Source organism: Boleophthalmus pectinirostris, unplaced genomic scaffold (genome assembly GCF_026225935.1).
Source record: "Boleophthalmus pectinirostris isolate CB_2022bp ecotype Guang Dong unplaced genomic scaffold, ASM2622593v1 HiC_scaffold_19, whole genome shotgun sequence".
Classification (NCBI taxonomy): Eukaryota; Metazoa; Chordata; class Actinopteri; order Gobiiformes; family Gobiidae; genus Boleophthalmus; species Boleophthalmus pectinirostris.
Window position 1 is genome coordinate 43,025,243 of NW_026571140.1, and position 16,771 is coordinate 43,042,013.

Sequence of the window (16,771 nt, forward strand, 5' to 3'; positions counted from 1 at the left end):
ATGTATTTATTTTTTTGCATTTCTTCTTTTTTAAAAATTATTATTTTACACACTAATGTACTAATAATGCGCTTTATTCTGTATGTTTCAGATACAAAAATATCATTTGCAAGAGACCTCCATAAAAGTAAGAAAAGTGTAAGTATGAAGTTTTCTTTATGTTCACCGACTGTCTGACTTCAGTCACATGTTCACTGCACATTTATTATACGTATTGTATCAGATGAACATTACACTTTACAGTGAAACAAGACGAAGTGGCAGCAGACTCCAGTTTTTTTATTCACAGATCAAGTCAATGACAAAACTATAAACTGTCACATTTTGTTTTGTAATCAGAGTCATTGTTTGATCAGTGTTTAACTCTTACAGTCTACATACATTAGAATCTGTTTTGTATCCCACAGAACCAAACATTCAGAATGTAGAACCTCATCATCAAATCAGAAGGTAAAGTCCATGTCCAGGTGTTGGTTTGTGGCATCATTTCTAACAGCCAAGTTTACGTGTGGCACAGACAGAGGCATAGGTATTTGAGCAAGGAACATCATTCCAGGTGTTGTGATGACCATAACAGATTTCCACACAGTGTTCATTTCCTCCTGCATTGTCTGGTTGTCCCTGAAACCACTTCGTAAACACCACTGGACAACCATCAGACCACATCCACGCTCCTTCTTTGTGGATGTCACTGAGTCCAATCCAAGTTCGTCCCAGAATGGGATCAAACTTCTGAATTAAACTCTTCACAAAGTTGTGTTCTTCCAGGCTGTGGATGGACACCAGGTTGGAGCTCTGAGACACACAGTAGATCTCTGCATCAGCCCAGGTCGTTTGATTGGAGACATACTTGTAACAGTGACCGTTGAAGCTGAACCAGGACATGGGACAGGTCCCCTGCACCAGCTGCACTTCACTGAGCTCAGGTGGAGCAGCAAAACCCAGGGACACACCCAGAAGCAGCAGGAAGAAGATGGACGACTGCATGGTCTTCATCTCAAAGGCAGAATCATGATCCAAACTGTGAGAGGGGTTTTATAGGCCGTGTTTGCAGTCGACTTTAACCTCCATCTGAAGGTTAGAAACAGTTCATCAGACATTGACCTTTATGAGCAAACTTATATTCCCGTAATGTAAATGTTTTTGTGTATTTTACAGTGTTGGCCTCGTGCAGCAGCCAAAGTCAAACAGAAATGTTCTGAGCCTGGATTTAAACAGCGTCACAGAAGAGTCTGTCTCACATGTTCAGGAAAACTGTTCCAGGTTTTAGTTGCATGAACCTGAAACGCTGACTCCCCTTGTTTAGTCGTGTAGAGACTGGCAAGTCCAGGGATGAAATCCTGTAGTGGAGCACTTCCTGTATCACCACATGACATCACAAGATGGAACAGAGTTTTCTGTTTGAGAAGAACTCAGCCTAAATCTGCAGGTTTTTGTGTTAAACATGTGAATGAAACAAAACACAAGTCCAGGTCTGTTTGTGACGAGGAAATGACATTTGATCCTGTTCATGTTCCGACAGTTTCCTTTTTCTCAATTCATTTCAAGGGTTTGTCTGTCAAAAGTCACTTAAAGGTTCTGTTGGTGCATCACTCGTGTTCATACTAAACCAGGACTAAACCAGGACTAAACCAGGACTAAAACAGGACTGAATCAGGACTGAACCAGGACTAAACCAGGACTAAACCAGGACTAAACCAGGACTAAAACAGGACTAAACCAGGACTAAAACCAGGACTAAACCAGGACTAAAACCAGGACTAAAACAGGACTAAACCAGGACTAAACCAGGACTAAACCAGGATTAAACCAGGACTAAACCAGGACTAAACCAGGACTGAATCAGGACTAAACCAGGACTGAATCAGGACTAAAAGAGGACTGAACCAGGACTGAAACAGGACTAAACTAGGACTGAACCAGGACTAAAACAGGACCGAACCAAGACTAAACCAGGACCAAACCAGGACTAAACCAGGACCAAACCAGGACTAAACCAGGACTAAAACAGGACTAAACCAGGACTAAACCAGGACTAAAACAGGACTAAACAGGACTAAACCAGGACTAAACCAGGACTAAAACAGGACTAAAACAGGACGTGTTCATACTTGGTTTCTTATTTATTTATTTGTCGTGTCTTTGTGTTAAAGCTGTGACCTTCTGACCCCAGACAAATTTCTCTCATGGGAGACAATAAAATAATAATAATAATAATAATAATAATAATAATACTAAAGTTTTCTCTTACCTTATCATAGACGCTCTTTGTTTTAGTTTTTCTTTGTTTAACCTTTCCCACAGCACACGTGTACATTTACTTTTCAGGCTTGTCCGTGTTCAGGCCTGTAAAGTAAATGTGACCGTTTATCAGGTCGGTGCATAAAAGCGCGGACCACGACCTGAAGCTCCTCCGAGTCGCCATGAAGACCTGCCCCGTCCTCGTCCTCGTGCTGCTGCTGCTCGGCCTCTGCGCCCGCTCCGCCCAAGGTACGACAACCTGCTCCCCCCGTACTGACGTCACGCTGGGGGTGTTCTACATGTGTCTCTACTGGGACTTCATCAACACACACGCAAAAAAAAAAACGGATGAAACAAGGACTAAACCAGGACTGAAATGAGACTAAAACGGGATTGAACCAGTACTACACCAGGACTACACCAGGACTACATAAGGACTGAAACTGGACTAAAACAGGACTGAACCAGGACTGAAACAGGACTAAAACAAGACTAAACCAGGATTAAAACAGGACTGAAACGGGACTAAAACGGGACTAAACCAGGACTGAGCCAGGACTGAAACTGGACTAAAACAGCACTAAACCAGAACTGAACCAGGACTAAACCAGGACTGAACCAGGAGTAAAACAGGACTGAAACAGTACTAAACCAGGACTAAACCGGACTAAACGGACTAAAACAAGACTAAAACAGTACTGAACCAGGACTGAAACAGGACTAAACCAGGACTAAACCAGGATTAAAACAGGACTGAAACGGGACTAAAACGGGACTAAACCAGGACTGAACTAGGACTAAACCAGGACTGAGCCAGGACTGAAACTGGACTAAAACAGCACTAAACCAGAACTGAACCAGGACTAAACCAGGACTGAACCAGGACTAAAACAAGACTGAACCGGGACTGAACCAGGACTGAACCAGGACTAAAACAGGACTGAAGCAGTACTAAACCAGGACTAAACCGGGACTGAAATGGGACTAAAACGGGATTGAACCAGGACTGAACCAGGACTAAACCAGAACTGAACCAGGACTAAACCAGGACTGAACCAGGACTAAAACAAGACTAAACCAGGACTAAACCAGGACTGAACCAGGACCGACAGAATATTTTATCGTAAACTCCTTTCGTTTAAGACGGTGACGGTGTTTTTGGGGCTTAAAAAGTCAACGTGTGGATGAAAGGCCGGTTTCTCTGTGAATGTCAGGTCTGTTACTTCTTTTCTTTTCAGGGTGCGACCGCAGGATTCTTAAGCGGGAAATCTACGGGGGACGGCCTGTTGGAAACCTCATCTACGGCCAGACCGCTCAGACCTGCCAGGGCAAGTGCACCGCCAACCCCAGATGTGTTTACTTCATTTTCACGTATGTTTATCCAAGACAAAACATCCCGACCCAGACCCACACTCACAGACCCACACTCACAGACCCACACTCACAGACCCACACTCACAGACCCCCCACACTCACAGACCCACACTCACACCCACACTCACAGACCCACACACCCACACTCACAGACACAGACCCACACTCACAGACCCACACTCACACCCACAGACCCACACTCACAGACCCACACCACAACCCAGACCCACACTCACAGACCCACACTCACAGACCCAGACCCACACTCACAGACCCACACTCACAGACCCACACTCACAGACCCACACTCACAGACCCAGACCCACACTCACAGACCCACACTCACAGACCCACACTCACAGACCCAGACCCACACTCACAGACCCAACCCACACCACAGACCACACTCAGTTCAGCAGTTTGGATGTTTCGTGTGGACTTTAATTGGCAGAATAACATCTGTATCTGATGTGTTTCGTGCTAAATCTGTGTCCTCGTGTCCTTCCCTCGCTCCTTTCCCTCTCCAGGGGAGGGCATCTGAATCTCTCGCACGTGCTCATAATTTGACCAGATCAGCGCGTGCACGTATCTACGTGTAAATGCATAAATATACAGGACCAGTCCACACACACATTCATAGACAGACTTAAAAATATAGCGATAAAACTCTTGAAACAGCGAAAAAAAACATGGTCTTTACTGCAAAGATGTGCTGCCTAAATATTATGAAATATGATTAAATGAACAGATGAGTCATTGTTGTCACTTTTAGTTTTGTATTTATTCTTTAATAAAGTCTTTGTGGTGGTCATGTGATGCTGCGTGGAGCGTCCTCCTCCCTCTGTCCCGCGTGTCTCGGTCAAACCCACTGATTATCGGCTCATGTTTAGGGAAATCTCATTCACCAGTCACTTTACCTGCTCCTTTTCTGGTGAGGTGGAGGTGTGGAGAGGGTGTGACATGACGTGGGTTTACGTGCGCAAATTCTAGTTGCAGGTGGGATTTATAAAGCAAAGACTGCGTGGTTTGGTGCGTGTGGTGGGTTTTCTAAATATGGAGTTTACGTGGCGCACGCCTGTCGTAGCTACAGGTGTACGCACTAACTTACGACATGCGCAGTTTTTTATAAATGAGGCCCCTGGACTGAGATGTTTTGAACACTCGTTTGGAGGTTGGAGATGTGTTGCTGTACACTGTGTTTTCTTTTGGCAGGGGACGCTTTTGCCAGCTGAGGTCTGGGCCTGTTAAAGGCTCTCAGCCCTCGGTGATCTGGGCAGGATACTCTCTGAACTACTGCAAACTTCCTCCAATACCAGGTAACTGTACCACGTGTCACATGGTCAGTTTCAGCCTTTTCCAGTTATTATTTAGTTTGTTAATGCAGGGAGAAAGAGAGAGTGATACTGTGCTGATACTGAGGGAAATTCAAGTTTTGCTGCAACAACATTTCGACTGCACTTCTCAGTTCCTTTGTGTCTCAGTCAAAGGTCTGAGGTCAGTTTGTCAGGAGGACTGGTCAGGGAGGGTCAGCAGATCTGTGTCAGGGCAGTTTGAGGAGAGGAAGAGCTTAAGCCTCTCAGCCTCAAATTAAGTTTTAGTAACAGGAAAAATCTGATATTTGGGGAAAATGATCATATGGGGTAGTAAAATACAATCCTGACTTTTTTTTTTGAGATCCAGTGTGTTTTGGGGTGTTGCAGATTTGGTCCCGTGTGGTAAATTAACATTGAAGACTTAAAATGATATGAACACTCACTTTATTTGTAATACCACTTTTTATAACAATGAAAACATAAAGCTCAGTGTAACAGTTTTACAGCGGCAGAACAACATCACTTTTTCGAGTGGTGCTCAGAGAAACAATTTTTATCCTTTGTAAAGCACAAAAGTACTTTGCACTTCTGGCAGGTCGTTTGTGTGTCGTCATTCTTACACCGTCTGCATCGTCCACGTTTATCAGCACTGTTGGGCAAGTTACTTTAAAACTGTAATGTGTTATTTATTACTTATTACTGTCATTTCAAAGTAATTCGTTACATTACAATATTACTGCATTTAAAATGTAAGGCATTACATTACTATTACATTACTTTAAGTTACTCTCACCAAAATAACTGCGAAAAAGCTGAACTTTTGAGCCGTATATGGACTGAACCAGGACTAAACCAGGTCTAAACCAGGACTAAACCAGAGCTGAACCAGGACTAAACCAGGACTATAACAGGACTAACCTCAGACTGATTCCAGGACTGAAGAGGAGGACTAAACCAGGACTGAACTAGGACTAAAACATGACTCACTGTAGGGACGGGCTCGAAGGTGACGCAGGAGAAAGGAGCGGCTCTGCTCCGCACCTCATGGAGGTAAGAGCGTCTGTCACCCGATCGCTCTTTATGGACCCTGCTGCTCGGGCTCACGGTCCTGATTTCAGCAACTATTTGCGGGTACAAGACCCGGTGCAAAACTCTGTTACAGCGCGTAACTTCTACCTTCCTTCAACGTGTCCAGAAGTCCAACTTTTTGTGTGATGGTTTGCATCGTCCTCTGTCTTTTGGGTGTGAGCGCAGGAGACTTTGTCGGTGCAGAACGTTTTGTCGACGTTGTGGATTTTGTCGAAGAGAAAACTTGCAGACATACAGCACTTCAGAAGCACACTGATACAGATTGAACATTTATTTAAATTTGGCAGCTGAACACATTCTGTACTGTACAGGAGACAGGAGTCCCTCAGCCAATCAGGACACAGCGGGAGGAACACAATACGTGTTCATACACTAAAAACAAAAGGCATGCAAAATTGCACAAAACAAAAAAATTCTAAAAATCTGCGAAACAGCGAGACCACGAAAAGTGAATCGCGTTAGAGCGAGGGACGACTGTAAGCCAGGTCTAAACCAGGTCTAAACCAGAAGTGACCCAGGTCTAAACCAGGTCTAAACAGCGTAGAGTTCTGGGTCGGTCCTTTCGCCCGCGGTTACCTGAAGGTTTATCCGGCCGCGTCTCCGGCGTTTCACCGCTGCTGATTTCATGGTGATTTTAGCGAATTTCTATGAAGAAAAACCCACCACTTCAATCCAGGTTAAAAAAGCATTGTAACGCGCGTTACTCACATTTGTACCGAGTAAAATATTACAATTTTTCCCCTGTAATGCCGAACATTACTGCGTTACAGCAAAAATCAACGCATTACTGTAATACATTACTTTTATAATACATTACTCCCAACACAGTTTATCAGCATGGATGGGAAAAAAGGCTCATAACGTATGAATGTGGAGTAAGTCGGTAATTGGAATTTACCTGTTGGAAATCTGCAACACCTGCCTGGAGAGGGTTTTAAAAGTGTCCCTCCCGTGTCCTGCAGCGTCACAGCGGCCTCCAGGGGGCGCCACGTGAACACAACAGGAAAGTTCTCGCTCTTCCTCTGGTGTTTCATCTCACACAGTCCAACAGTCCCTTCCGTGTGTCCTCTGAACTGCACACGCTGCCCTTCTGCGCTGGTTAAAATCCGTTTTGTATCATCTCTTGAGTTTTCAGACAATCTTCAGACTCTTTTGCAGTGTTTGCTGTGTGAACTGTGCCACTGGTGTGTGCATTCCATCATAGGGACACATGTAGAACCCCCCTACATGGTGTCACTACAAAGCATCAGTAGTGCACAGGAGGACACTACTACATACAAATGGTACAGACATCTTTTGTTGTAAATGATGTCATATTATTAGGGCAAAAATAAGAAATATGAATCGTGTTAATCACATGAGTTCCTGTGATTAATCATGATTAATCACATGTTGTACTCAAAAGCAATTCATGAATTCAAAATAGCGTATAGTGACTTTCAGTGTTGGAGAGTAACAGATTACATCTACTGGAGTTAAGTAATCAGAGTACAAATTATAAGAGTAACTGTATTCAGTTACAGTTACTGTTTCAGTGAGTGGTAATTGGATTACAGTTACTTTGTTGAAATAAATGGATTACACGGCGGGATTTTCCTGTTTTCACATTTTGGGATGACCCAAGACTAAACCAGGACTAAACCAGGACTAAACCAGGACTAAACCAGGTCTAAACCAGGACTAAAGAAGATCTAAAACCACGACTAAACTGGGACTAAACCAAGTCCAAACCAGGTCTAAACCAAGACTAAACCAGGTCTAAACCAAGACTAAAGGAGATCTAAAACCAGGACTAAACCAGGACTAAACCAGGTCCAAACCAGGTCTAAACCAAGACTAAAGAAGATCTAAAACAGGACTAAACCAGGACTAAACCAAGACTAAACCAGGTCTAAACCAAGACTAAAGAAGATCTAAACCCAGGTCTAAACCAGGACTAAAACCAGGATTAAAACCAGGACTAAACCAGGACTAAACCAGGACAAAACCAGATCTAAACCAGGACTAAACGAGATCAAAACCAGGACTAAAGAAGATCTAAACCCAGGTCTAAACCAGGACTAAAACCAGGATTAAAACCAGGACTAAACCAGGACTAAACCAGGACTAAACCAGGTCTAAACCAGGTCTAAACCAGGACTAAAACCAGGATTAAAACCAGGACTAAACCAGGACTAAACCAGGTCTAAACCAGGACTAAACCAGGACTAAACCAGGACTAAACCAGGACTAAAACCAGGTCTAAACAGTATGACACTAACAGTAGGTGGACATACTTTAAAGCAGCAGTGTCTCATATAAAAATCATTTTTCTATCAAGAATATTTTTAATCTGGTTAAAACTGGAATTTTTATTTTCTTTTGCAGACAAAACATCTTATGTTAACAGATCCTCGTCTTTGTTTCTCTACAGTAAAACAAAAGTCTGTTCATGGAGACTTGGGCTCAACAGACAATTTGAAGAAAACAAACATGTATTTTCAGGATGTGGTCGTTACATTCATGTTGTTTTAAAAAAGCAAGACAATGTCAAGTAATCCAAAGTAATCAGATTACATTACTCACTTGAAGTAATTTAATGGATTCTGTTACAAACTACATTCTGGTGTATGTAATCTGTAATCTGTAGGGGATTACATTTGAAAAGTCAACTTCCCAACACTGGTGACTTTTATTGGAAATGTAAACAAACGAGCCACGTCTGTTGTACAAACAGACACGAGTCTGTAAGGTCCATGTTTATTCTTCTTCCTTTGGAGAATCTCACTCAAAAAAAAAAGAACCAATTTCAGTGCAGTTTGTCAATTCCTAGAATCTGACGTTTAAAGTTCATGTGATCAGCAGCAGGAAAGTAAAGAATTCAGTGTAAAGCTCAAGTGGAAAAAAATCTGATCAAACCAAATACAAAACTGAAATGTATTTGAACTGTCAGGGCTTTAATGTTTCCTGTTTGATAGAAAAATGAGACTCAGTCAAAAACAGTAACAGAAAACAGAACACACAACTAAAAAACACACAACTAAAAAACACACAACCAGAAAACACACAACCAGAAAACACACAACCAGAAAACACACAACCAGAAAACACACAACCAGAAAACACACAACTAGAAAACACACAACTAGAAAACACTTTCAGTGCAGTTTGTCAATTCCTAGATTTTTTTATTAATTTTTTCTGCACAAAGCCAGTTGCTAAAACATACAAGAATATTATTATAATTATAATTATTATTAAGAATGTGTCACTGGCACCGAAATGTGAGACTGGGGAAGGGGGTTTGTGATGAAGAGCGACGGACGAAGCAGAGACGCCTCTGAAAACTCTTGATCCCCATGCTCTGTGTGTTTGTGTGTTTGTGTGTTGTGTGTTTGTGTTTGTGTGTTTGTGTTTGTGTGTTTGTGCGTTTGTGCGTTTGTGTGTTTGTGAGTTTGTGAGTTTGTGTGTTTGTGCGTTTGTGCGTTTGTATGTTTGTGTGTTTGTGCGTTTGTGTGTTTGTGTGCGTTAGAACGTTTGTGCGTTTGTGTGTTTGTGCGTTAGAACGTTTGTGCGTTTGTATGTTTGTGCGTTAGAATGTTTGTGCGTTTGTATGTTTGTGCGTTAGAATGTTTGTGCGTTTGTATGTTTGTGCGTTAGAACGTTTGTGTGTTTGTGTGTTTGCCAGATCCGGCCCTCCAAGACCTTTAATCTGGCCCTCGGCTGATTTTCTATTAAAAATATTTTTATAATTCTATTTTTTATTAAAATGGTGTTAATTTTCTGTGGTGTTTATCACAGCAGCGTCTCCAGCGTCTCTGTACGTGGCCCCTCCCACCAGAGCAGCACAAATGAAGACTTGTCTCTTTCCAAACGCTCTTAAAGGACGATCGTTTTGACTGTTGACCGTGACACCCTCATCAGAAAAATGTCCAACATGAGAAAAGTGGAGCCGAGTGCAGGATTTTACAACAAAAATGGACTTATTCCTGTTTACAGACAAGTTCATGTTAAAACTTTGTGATGAAATTGTATTTTTCTTAAAGTTTCAGGTTGTTCATAATATTATAATATTTTGTAAAAGAAAGAGTTCATCAATGAAAAAAGATTTCTGTAATAGATTTGTGTTTCTCTGCACAAATATTTGAACGTATTGTTATTTTTGGGGTTTATATGACATGAGTTTTCTGATCCGGACACTTTGGGATCTGAGTCAGGTGGACACGACCCCGAACCAAAATGAGTTTGACACCTCTGGTTTAGGTGATATTTCAGACTCGTGAAACTCCGGTGATGAGACAGTTCAGTGTTGCAGTTTTACAAATGACTTTGTGTTGACTACATCGTCTGAGAACTTTAAAATGAAAATGTCCATGTAAAAGTTCCTCACCCTTCTCCATGTTTGTTTCTCCTTCTGTCTTTCTTTCTCTCTGTTTTCTGTGAGCACCGCAGCAGTAAGAAACATTCTAGGCTCGAACACGATGCACCTTTTCAAAATGAAATCCAGTGAGCAACAAACGTTTACAATAAAAAAATAAATAATAAAAACTTATAATAATTGTCAGCGATAATAAATGAATTAGTTAAAGCAAAATTAACGCATTAACGTGCCCGGGCCTAAATATTAAAGGTTGTATAGAGGATTTTTTTAAGGGAAGAGAAATACAGCGACAGTCCTTGTGCGCATTCAGAATTACTGTTGAAGTTTCCTGTCTAGAAGTAATTCAGCGACCGACGCGTCAGGTTTTAGACCCTTCGTCTGCTTCGGTCGTGCCATCGCTGGACGAGATCTCCAAGAATCACCTCAGTTTGTCTTCGCTCCTTTTCCTCTTCTCTTCTTCTTTCAGCGACCTCAAAAACGGACTTTCTTTCGCGGCGAACCGGTCGTGGATTCTCGTGCGCCGTCGCGACAAACTTTGTGCGAAATGCAAGGAAGCGACAGTTCGAAAAAGCCTCTAAGAACCGCTGCGTAAACCACGTAATCCCCGCGCTCCGACATGTCAGTTATACTAGGGAGTTAGATTGACAGCCAATAGAAAATAAGGGAGCCTCGTTTTCTATTGGCTGATGTTTATCTGGCCTCAACACGTCCACAGTTGATAGATTTTCTTTCTTTTTTTTTTTGGTCATCATAATTACAAAGCTGCTGTGTCTCTGTAATGATATTTTAATCTTTCACTGACAGTTTGAAACTAAAAAAAAATCCTCCATACAACCTTTAAGTCGACTGCCGTGACAGTTCGGTGTGAAAACTGAACTGAGCAACCGAGCTCGAGATAAAAGCCTGATGAAGTGGTACAGAAGTTCAGTCCCAACAAACTCCTCTTGTGTTTTGCAGCTCCAAAGTGTGGGCCTCAACCGGGCGTGAACATGCAGAAAGGAGCCTACAAGGTCCTGAAAGACGTCCCCAGTGTTCAGGCGTGTGAGCAGAAGTGCAACCAGAACTCGGCCTGCACCTTCTACACCTACCTCAGCGACCAGTGGACAGCGGACGTCCGGTAGGTAAAAGTCTCCTTACACTGGTGTTTTTAATTATTCTCATTTTTCTGTTGTATGTGAAGCTCTTTGTGTTACTTTTCAAATCTATGAAAAGTGCTAGACAAATAAAGTTTGATTGATTGATTGATTGACAAAACAGAAACTTTGAAGTCATTTTTATTTGTTTCACACTCTGCTGAGTTAATCTCTTTTGCCTGTGTGGGGCAGTATTGTACTTAAAGTTGCACTGTGTAACTTTTTGGTTGGAGGTCTAGAGACAAGCAGGTGGTGGACCCCATCACCAGAAAAGCTGTGTAGTGCACAATTAATCCAGTCCAAGTTTATTTGTATAGCACATTTTATAAACAAAACAGTTTCCAAAGTGCTTCACACAGCAGTTTAAAAGATTTTACTTGGAAAATAAATAAATAAATAAATCAGCAGAATTACGTTTCAACCACGAGGAAACTAATAGAATCCATCAATAAAATAATAATAATAATAATAATAATAATAATTAATGAGCAAAAATAATAAAATCAATCAGTACTAAAAAAATGTAAATAAATAAATAAATAAAATAATAATAATAAAATCAATGAGCAAAAATAATAAAATCAATACATAAAAGCAGTACTGAAAAAAATAAATTAAATAAATAAAATAATAATAATAAAATCAATGAGCAAAAATAATAAAATCAATACATAAAAGCAGTACTGAAAAAATAAATTAAAATAAATAAAATAATAATAATAAAATCAATGAGCAAAAATAATAAAATCAATGCATAAAAGCAGTACTGAAAAAATAAATTAAATAAATAAAATAATAATAATAAAATCAATGAGCAAAAATAATAAAATCAATACATAAAAGCAGTATTAAAAAATAAAATAAAATAAATAAATAGACAAAATAATAATAAAATTAATGAACAAAAATATCATCAATACATAAAAGTGGTACTAAAAAATAAAATAAATAAATAAAATAATAATAACAAAATGAATGAACAAAAATAATAAAAATCAATACATAACAGCAGTACAATTTTTTTTTTAAATAAAATAATAATAACAAAATGAATGAACAAAAATATCATCAACACATAAAAGCAGTACTAAAAAAATAAAATATATAAAAAATAAATAAATAAAATACACAGAGGACCCACGCGGTGTTAAAAAGCCATAGTATAAAAGTCTGTCTTAAGATGAGACTTAAAACTCTCCACTGTGGGGGCTGTTCCAGTGTTCCAGAGTTTGGGGCCAAATTAATGAATTTATTTATAGTATATTAGTAATAAAAGCAGGGCAGGGGTTGGTATGTTGCTGACACGTTTGTTAAATTGATTTTCAGTTAACACCAGCTCAATAAAGTGTCTCAAAAGAACCACAAAAAATATATATATAAATTAATAATAATAACAATAATAATAATAAAAACAGGGCCGTTGTTCATAATTGTGGAACATTTAATCGTGACAAGCAGCAGCGTGGTCACATATCCTGAGTTATTTCTCTCCCACAGAAAATATTCCTGCTTCCTCAAGAGCGGAAAGCCCACAGCGGTGTCCAAATACCCTGGAATGATCTCGGGATACGCAGATCGAGCCTGCAAATAAAACTCAGGTAACGTCCCATTCTGTCCCGTTAAAGGCGCACTGTGGAACCTTTTGGCTGGCGGTGCGTCGCCTGTTTGTTTCTGTTTCTATTTTACTTTTATTCAGTTACAGGTGGTTTTATTGCTCAAAAATACCTAGAAAAACAGACATTCTGACTGTGAGCGGCGTCTCCTCTCCACAGATCTGACCTGTAACTCAAAAAGTCCATGAGATATCACCACTGCAATATTTTACTAAAGCACAACCTGTTAATCTGGAAAACCTCAGCAAGTATTTAAAACTCTGTCTCATTTAAACCTAAACCAGAACTACACCAGGTCTAAACCAGGTCTAAACCAGAACTAAACCAGGTCTAAACCACCTCTAAATCAGGACTAAACCAGGACTAAACCAATACTAGACCAGGTCTAAACCACGTCTAAACCAGGACTAAACCAGGTCTAAACCAGGACTAAAACAGGTCTAAAAAAGAACTGAACCAGGACTAAACCAGAACTAAACCAGGTCTAAACCAGGACTAAAAAACAACTGAACCAGGACTAAACCTGAACTAAACTAGAACTAAAAAGGAAACTGAACTAGGACTAAACCAGGTCTAAACCAGGTCTAAACTAGGTCTAAACCAGGACTAAACTAGGACTAAAAAGGAACTGAACTAGGACTAAACCAGGACTAAACTAGGACTAAAAAGGAACTGAACTAGGACTAAACCTGAACTAAACTAGAACTAAAAAGGAACTGAACTAGGACTAAACCAGGTCTAAACCAGGACTAAACCAGTTCTAAACCAGGTCTAAACCAGGCCTAAACTAGGTCCAAACCAGGACTAAACTAGGCTAAAAAGGAACTGAACTAGGACTAAACCAGGTCTAAGCCATTTTAAGTCCTGGTCTGGTCCTAGTCTCAGTCTCAGTCTGCTCTCGGTCTCAGTCCTGAACTGGTCCCGATTACAGTCCCGGTCTCAGTCCTGGTCCTGTTCCCCAGTCTCAATCCTGATCTCAGTCCTTGTCTGGTCCCGGTCTAAGTCCTGGTCTCAGTCCCGGTCCGTTTTTTTTCCATTATTCCTTTAAACACAAAATCAAAAACTGAAAAAAACGAATCATTATCCGTTTTTTCATTTTGGTTTTGGAGACAAACGATGAGGAAAACAGTTGTTGTTTCGTTTTCTTATTTTTGGTTTTATATTGAAAAACGAATGAACAAATGACACACACTTTTGCTCTGTTCTAGAACTGGATTAGTTGATGATTTCTGACCTCCGATAAAGTGCTCGCTATAAAGTCTGCAGTGTTTTGACGGCTGCCGCACTTCACCTCCTTTTGCCGGCTCGTCTGTGGTCGGGTCATAAACTCCTCGATTTATGGCAGCTCCACTCGTCTGACAGCTTCACCCGGGAACCGATACAACTGAACCCGTGTCTTTATCTCTCTGCTGATTACAGCTCTGTGCGCAACACTTTTCCGGCACGTGTCTTAATGTGAACGACTTGAAAACGTGCCAACTGTACGATGGCGCTCTGTCGGCGGTCCGACTCTCTGGAAGTGGATCAGGGACACACGCAGGTTCTCTGTAAATGAATTCTCTCGTCTGTTTTCATACATAAGGCGCATTAAGCGAAACAAAACAGTCAAACTTTATTCGACTCATTCAGAAAAACTCTCAACGTTGTTCAGTTGTAACACATAAAATACAAAACAATACACTCACTTTTTCAGTTCATTCCTCTTCTACAAATCCAGCAAATTCTTCATCTTCGGCGTCTGAGTTTTGGGCGATTTCGGCATCGAGCCCAGAGTCGGTCTCGTCCCTGTTACTTCGCTGTTCAGTGATGGTTCGGCCTTCGTGAAAGCTCGGACGACACTTGAGCCCAGGTGTCCAGAATCCATGGGCAGATCGTGGAGTAACTCGCTCCGTGTTGCCTCCCTGCCTTGGTGAATGTGGATTAGGGTCAGTCCACCTCAGTTCACCCAATGAGTTAAACCCTAATTTGTCAAATTTTGATGAAACTTGGTGTATAGTACAATATGGAACAGAACTGTATGAACTTATGTGTGGACTTTTGTTATTATAATGGAACATTTTATTGTAAATTATTAGGAATGTCCCGATCATGTTTTTTTTGCCCCCGAGTCCGAGTCATTTGATTTTGAGCATCTGCCGATACCGAGTCCTGATCCTATACTTCTATAAAACTTTATGAAATGAACAAAGAGCAAAGAATAAGATCCAGGATGTGTGCAGGATCAGATTGTAAACGATTTCAGTGTGTAGTATTTGGGCTGATATTTGGGTGTGAAAAATCAAATGTCCAAAACTTTAATTTTATTAACTTTTCTAACCATGAACCATCATTGTTGAAAAATCTTGACTTTCACAAAACAGTTTGGTCTTTGAATGTGTAACTTAATGAACTGGACAAAACAGGAACCAGATCAGAATCAGATCAGACCTGAGACTCTGCACCATCTTGTATATTTGATATTATTATGGAAGCATGTGTGCCTTACATTTTTAACATTTAGTGCGTGAACACAGACAACAGAACCACAGGTAACATCACCTGAGCGCGGTGATCTCAGGAAGAATAGACTTTACCCCAGTAAAGACTAATGAGGATCCAATAAATAAATAAATAAATAAAATAACTAGCTAACTAGCATTCTAGTAACATGGCTTGTCTGTGGTCGGGTCATAAATTCCCAGATTTATAGCAGCCGGTGTGCAAAATATGCAGTGTGCCCCCTCGATTAACCCATCACACCCTCGAAAAAACCTCAAAAAAACTAAAAATACGTCCAGTTGAAAGTATGACTATGTTCGAAAGTCATAGAAAGTATGACTATGTTCATCCTGTGTTTTAAAGAAGCAACTAAGAACTTTAAATGGGTTTTTGTGGGTAAGATGTTAACAGGGTGTGACCAGCAGATCCTTGTGGCACACGTGTCTATGTTTTGGATTATATCCATGAAACCAGGACACTGTTATCACAACACAGATACAGAAAGGAGGAACCAATACAGATGATCATAAATGACTAAGAGGTAAGATAAGAGGTCATAGAATAATTAGAGAACAAACATTTGTAAGTGCAGTGCAAACATGTGGCCTCTCTGTGTCTATGTGCATTTTACACATTATTTTAAGAGGGATTGAGGGCAGGTCTTGATTCTATCCCAATTTCTTGAAATATGGAAAAGAAAACCCCTCCAGTTTTGACACCTTCATTTTTGTCAGTTCTCATTTCTTCAGTTTGAAATTCGGCGACCACGCAAAAAAAATTAAATCAATTGTGAAATCTCAGCAACTGTTACTCCGATCATAAAATTAGAGATTTCTTGGCTATGACTTACCCACACACCAATTACCACCAATTTGCAGTTGGTCAATGTGATGTTCAAACTGCAATTTTTGGGTGAATTGAGGTGGAATGACCTTTTACTCTGACTACAGTCGTGGAAATGCTCCGACAATCCATCAAGCGGTTTGACTTTGTATCTTACCAAAGTCGTACTAAAACATTTTGACAGATTTTTGAGCGCCGTGTACCACATAAAATCGGTCTGAGGTCAGTAAACACAACCAGGATTAATACATAAGGCACACTCGATTTTTAAAGAAAATTAAAGGATTAAAGTACACCTTAAATACGGTACAAAATTTTCCATGGCCA

The 16,771-nt window shown here is 40.5% G+C and overlaps 2 protein-coding genes and 1 pseudogene across 2 annotated transcripts; 1 reads left to right on the top strand and 2 right to left on the bottom strand.

Moving 5' to 3' along the window:
• Window positions 1-258: 258 nt before the first annotated feature.
• LOC110173251 (lactose-binding lectin l-2-like) lies at window positions 259-1,007 on the bottom strand. The gene has a single exon (XM_020939243.2). The coding sequence runs from the start codon at window positions 994-996 to the stop codon at window positions 490-492; it is 507 nt and encodes a 168-aa protein (XP_020794902.2). The 5' UTR covers window positions 997-1,007; the 3' UTR covers window positions 259-489.
• A 1,352-nt stretch (window positions 1,008-2,359) lies between these two features.
• On the top strand, window positions 2,360-13,101 carry LOC129409172 (plasma kallikrein-like). The gene is made up of 5 exons (XM_055154368.1): window positions 2,360-2,490; window positions 3,480-3,612; window positions 4,828-4,931; window positions 11,335-11,494; window positions 13,008-13,101. Exons 1-5 carry the CDS (start codon window positions 2,424-2,426, stop codon window positions 13,099-13,101), a joined length of 558 nt encoding a protein of 185 aa, XP_055010343.1. The 5' UTR covers window positions 2,360-2,423.
• A 1,716-nt stretch (window positions 13,102-14,817) lies between these two features.
• LOC129409173 (lactose-binding lectin l-2-like) overlaps window positions 14,818-16,771 on the bottom strand; it is a 2,969-nt pseudogene continuing 1,015 nt past the window's right edge.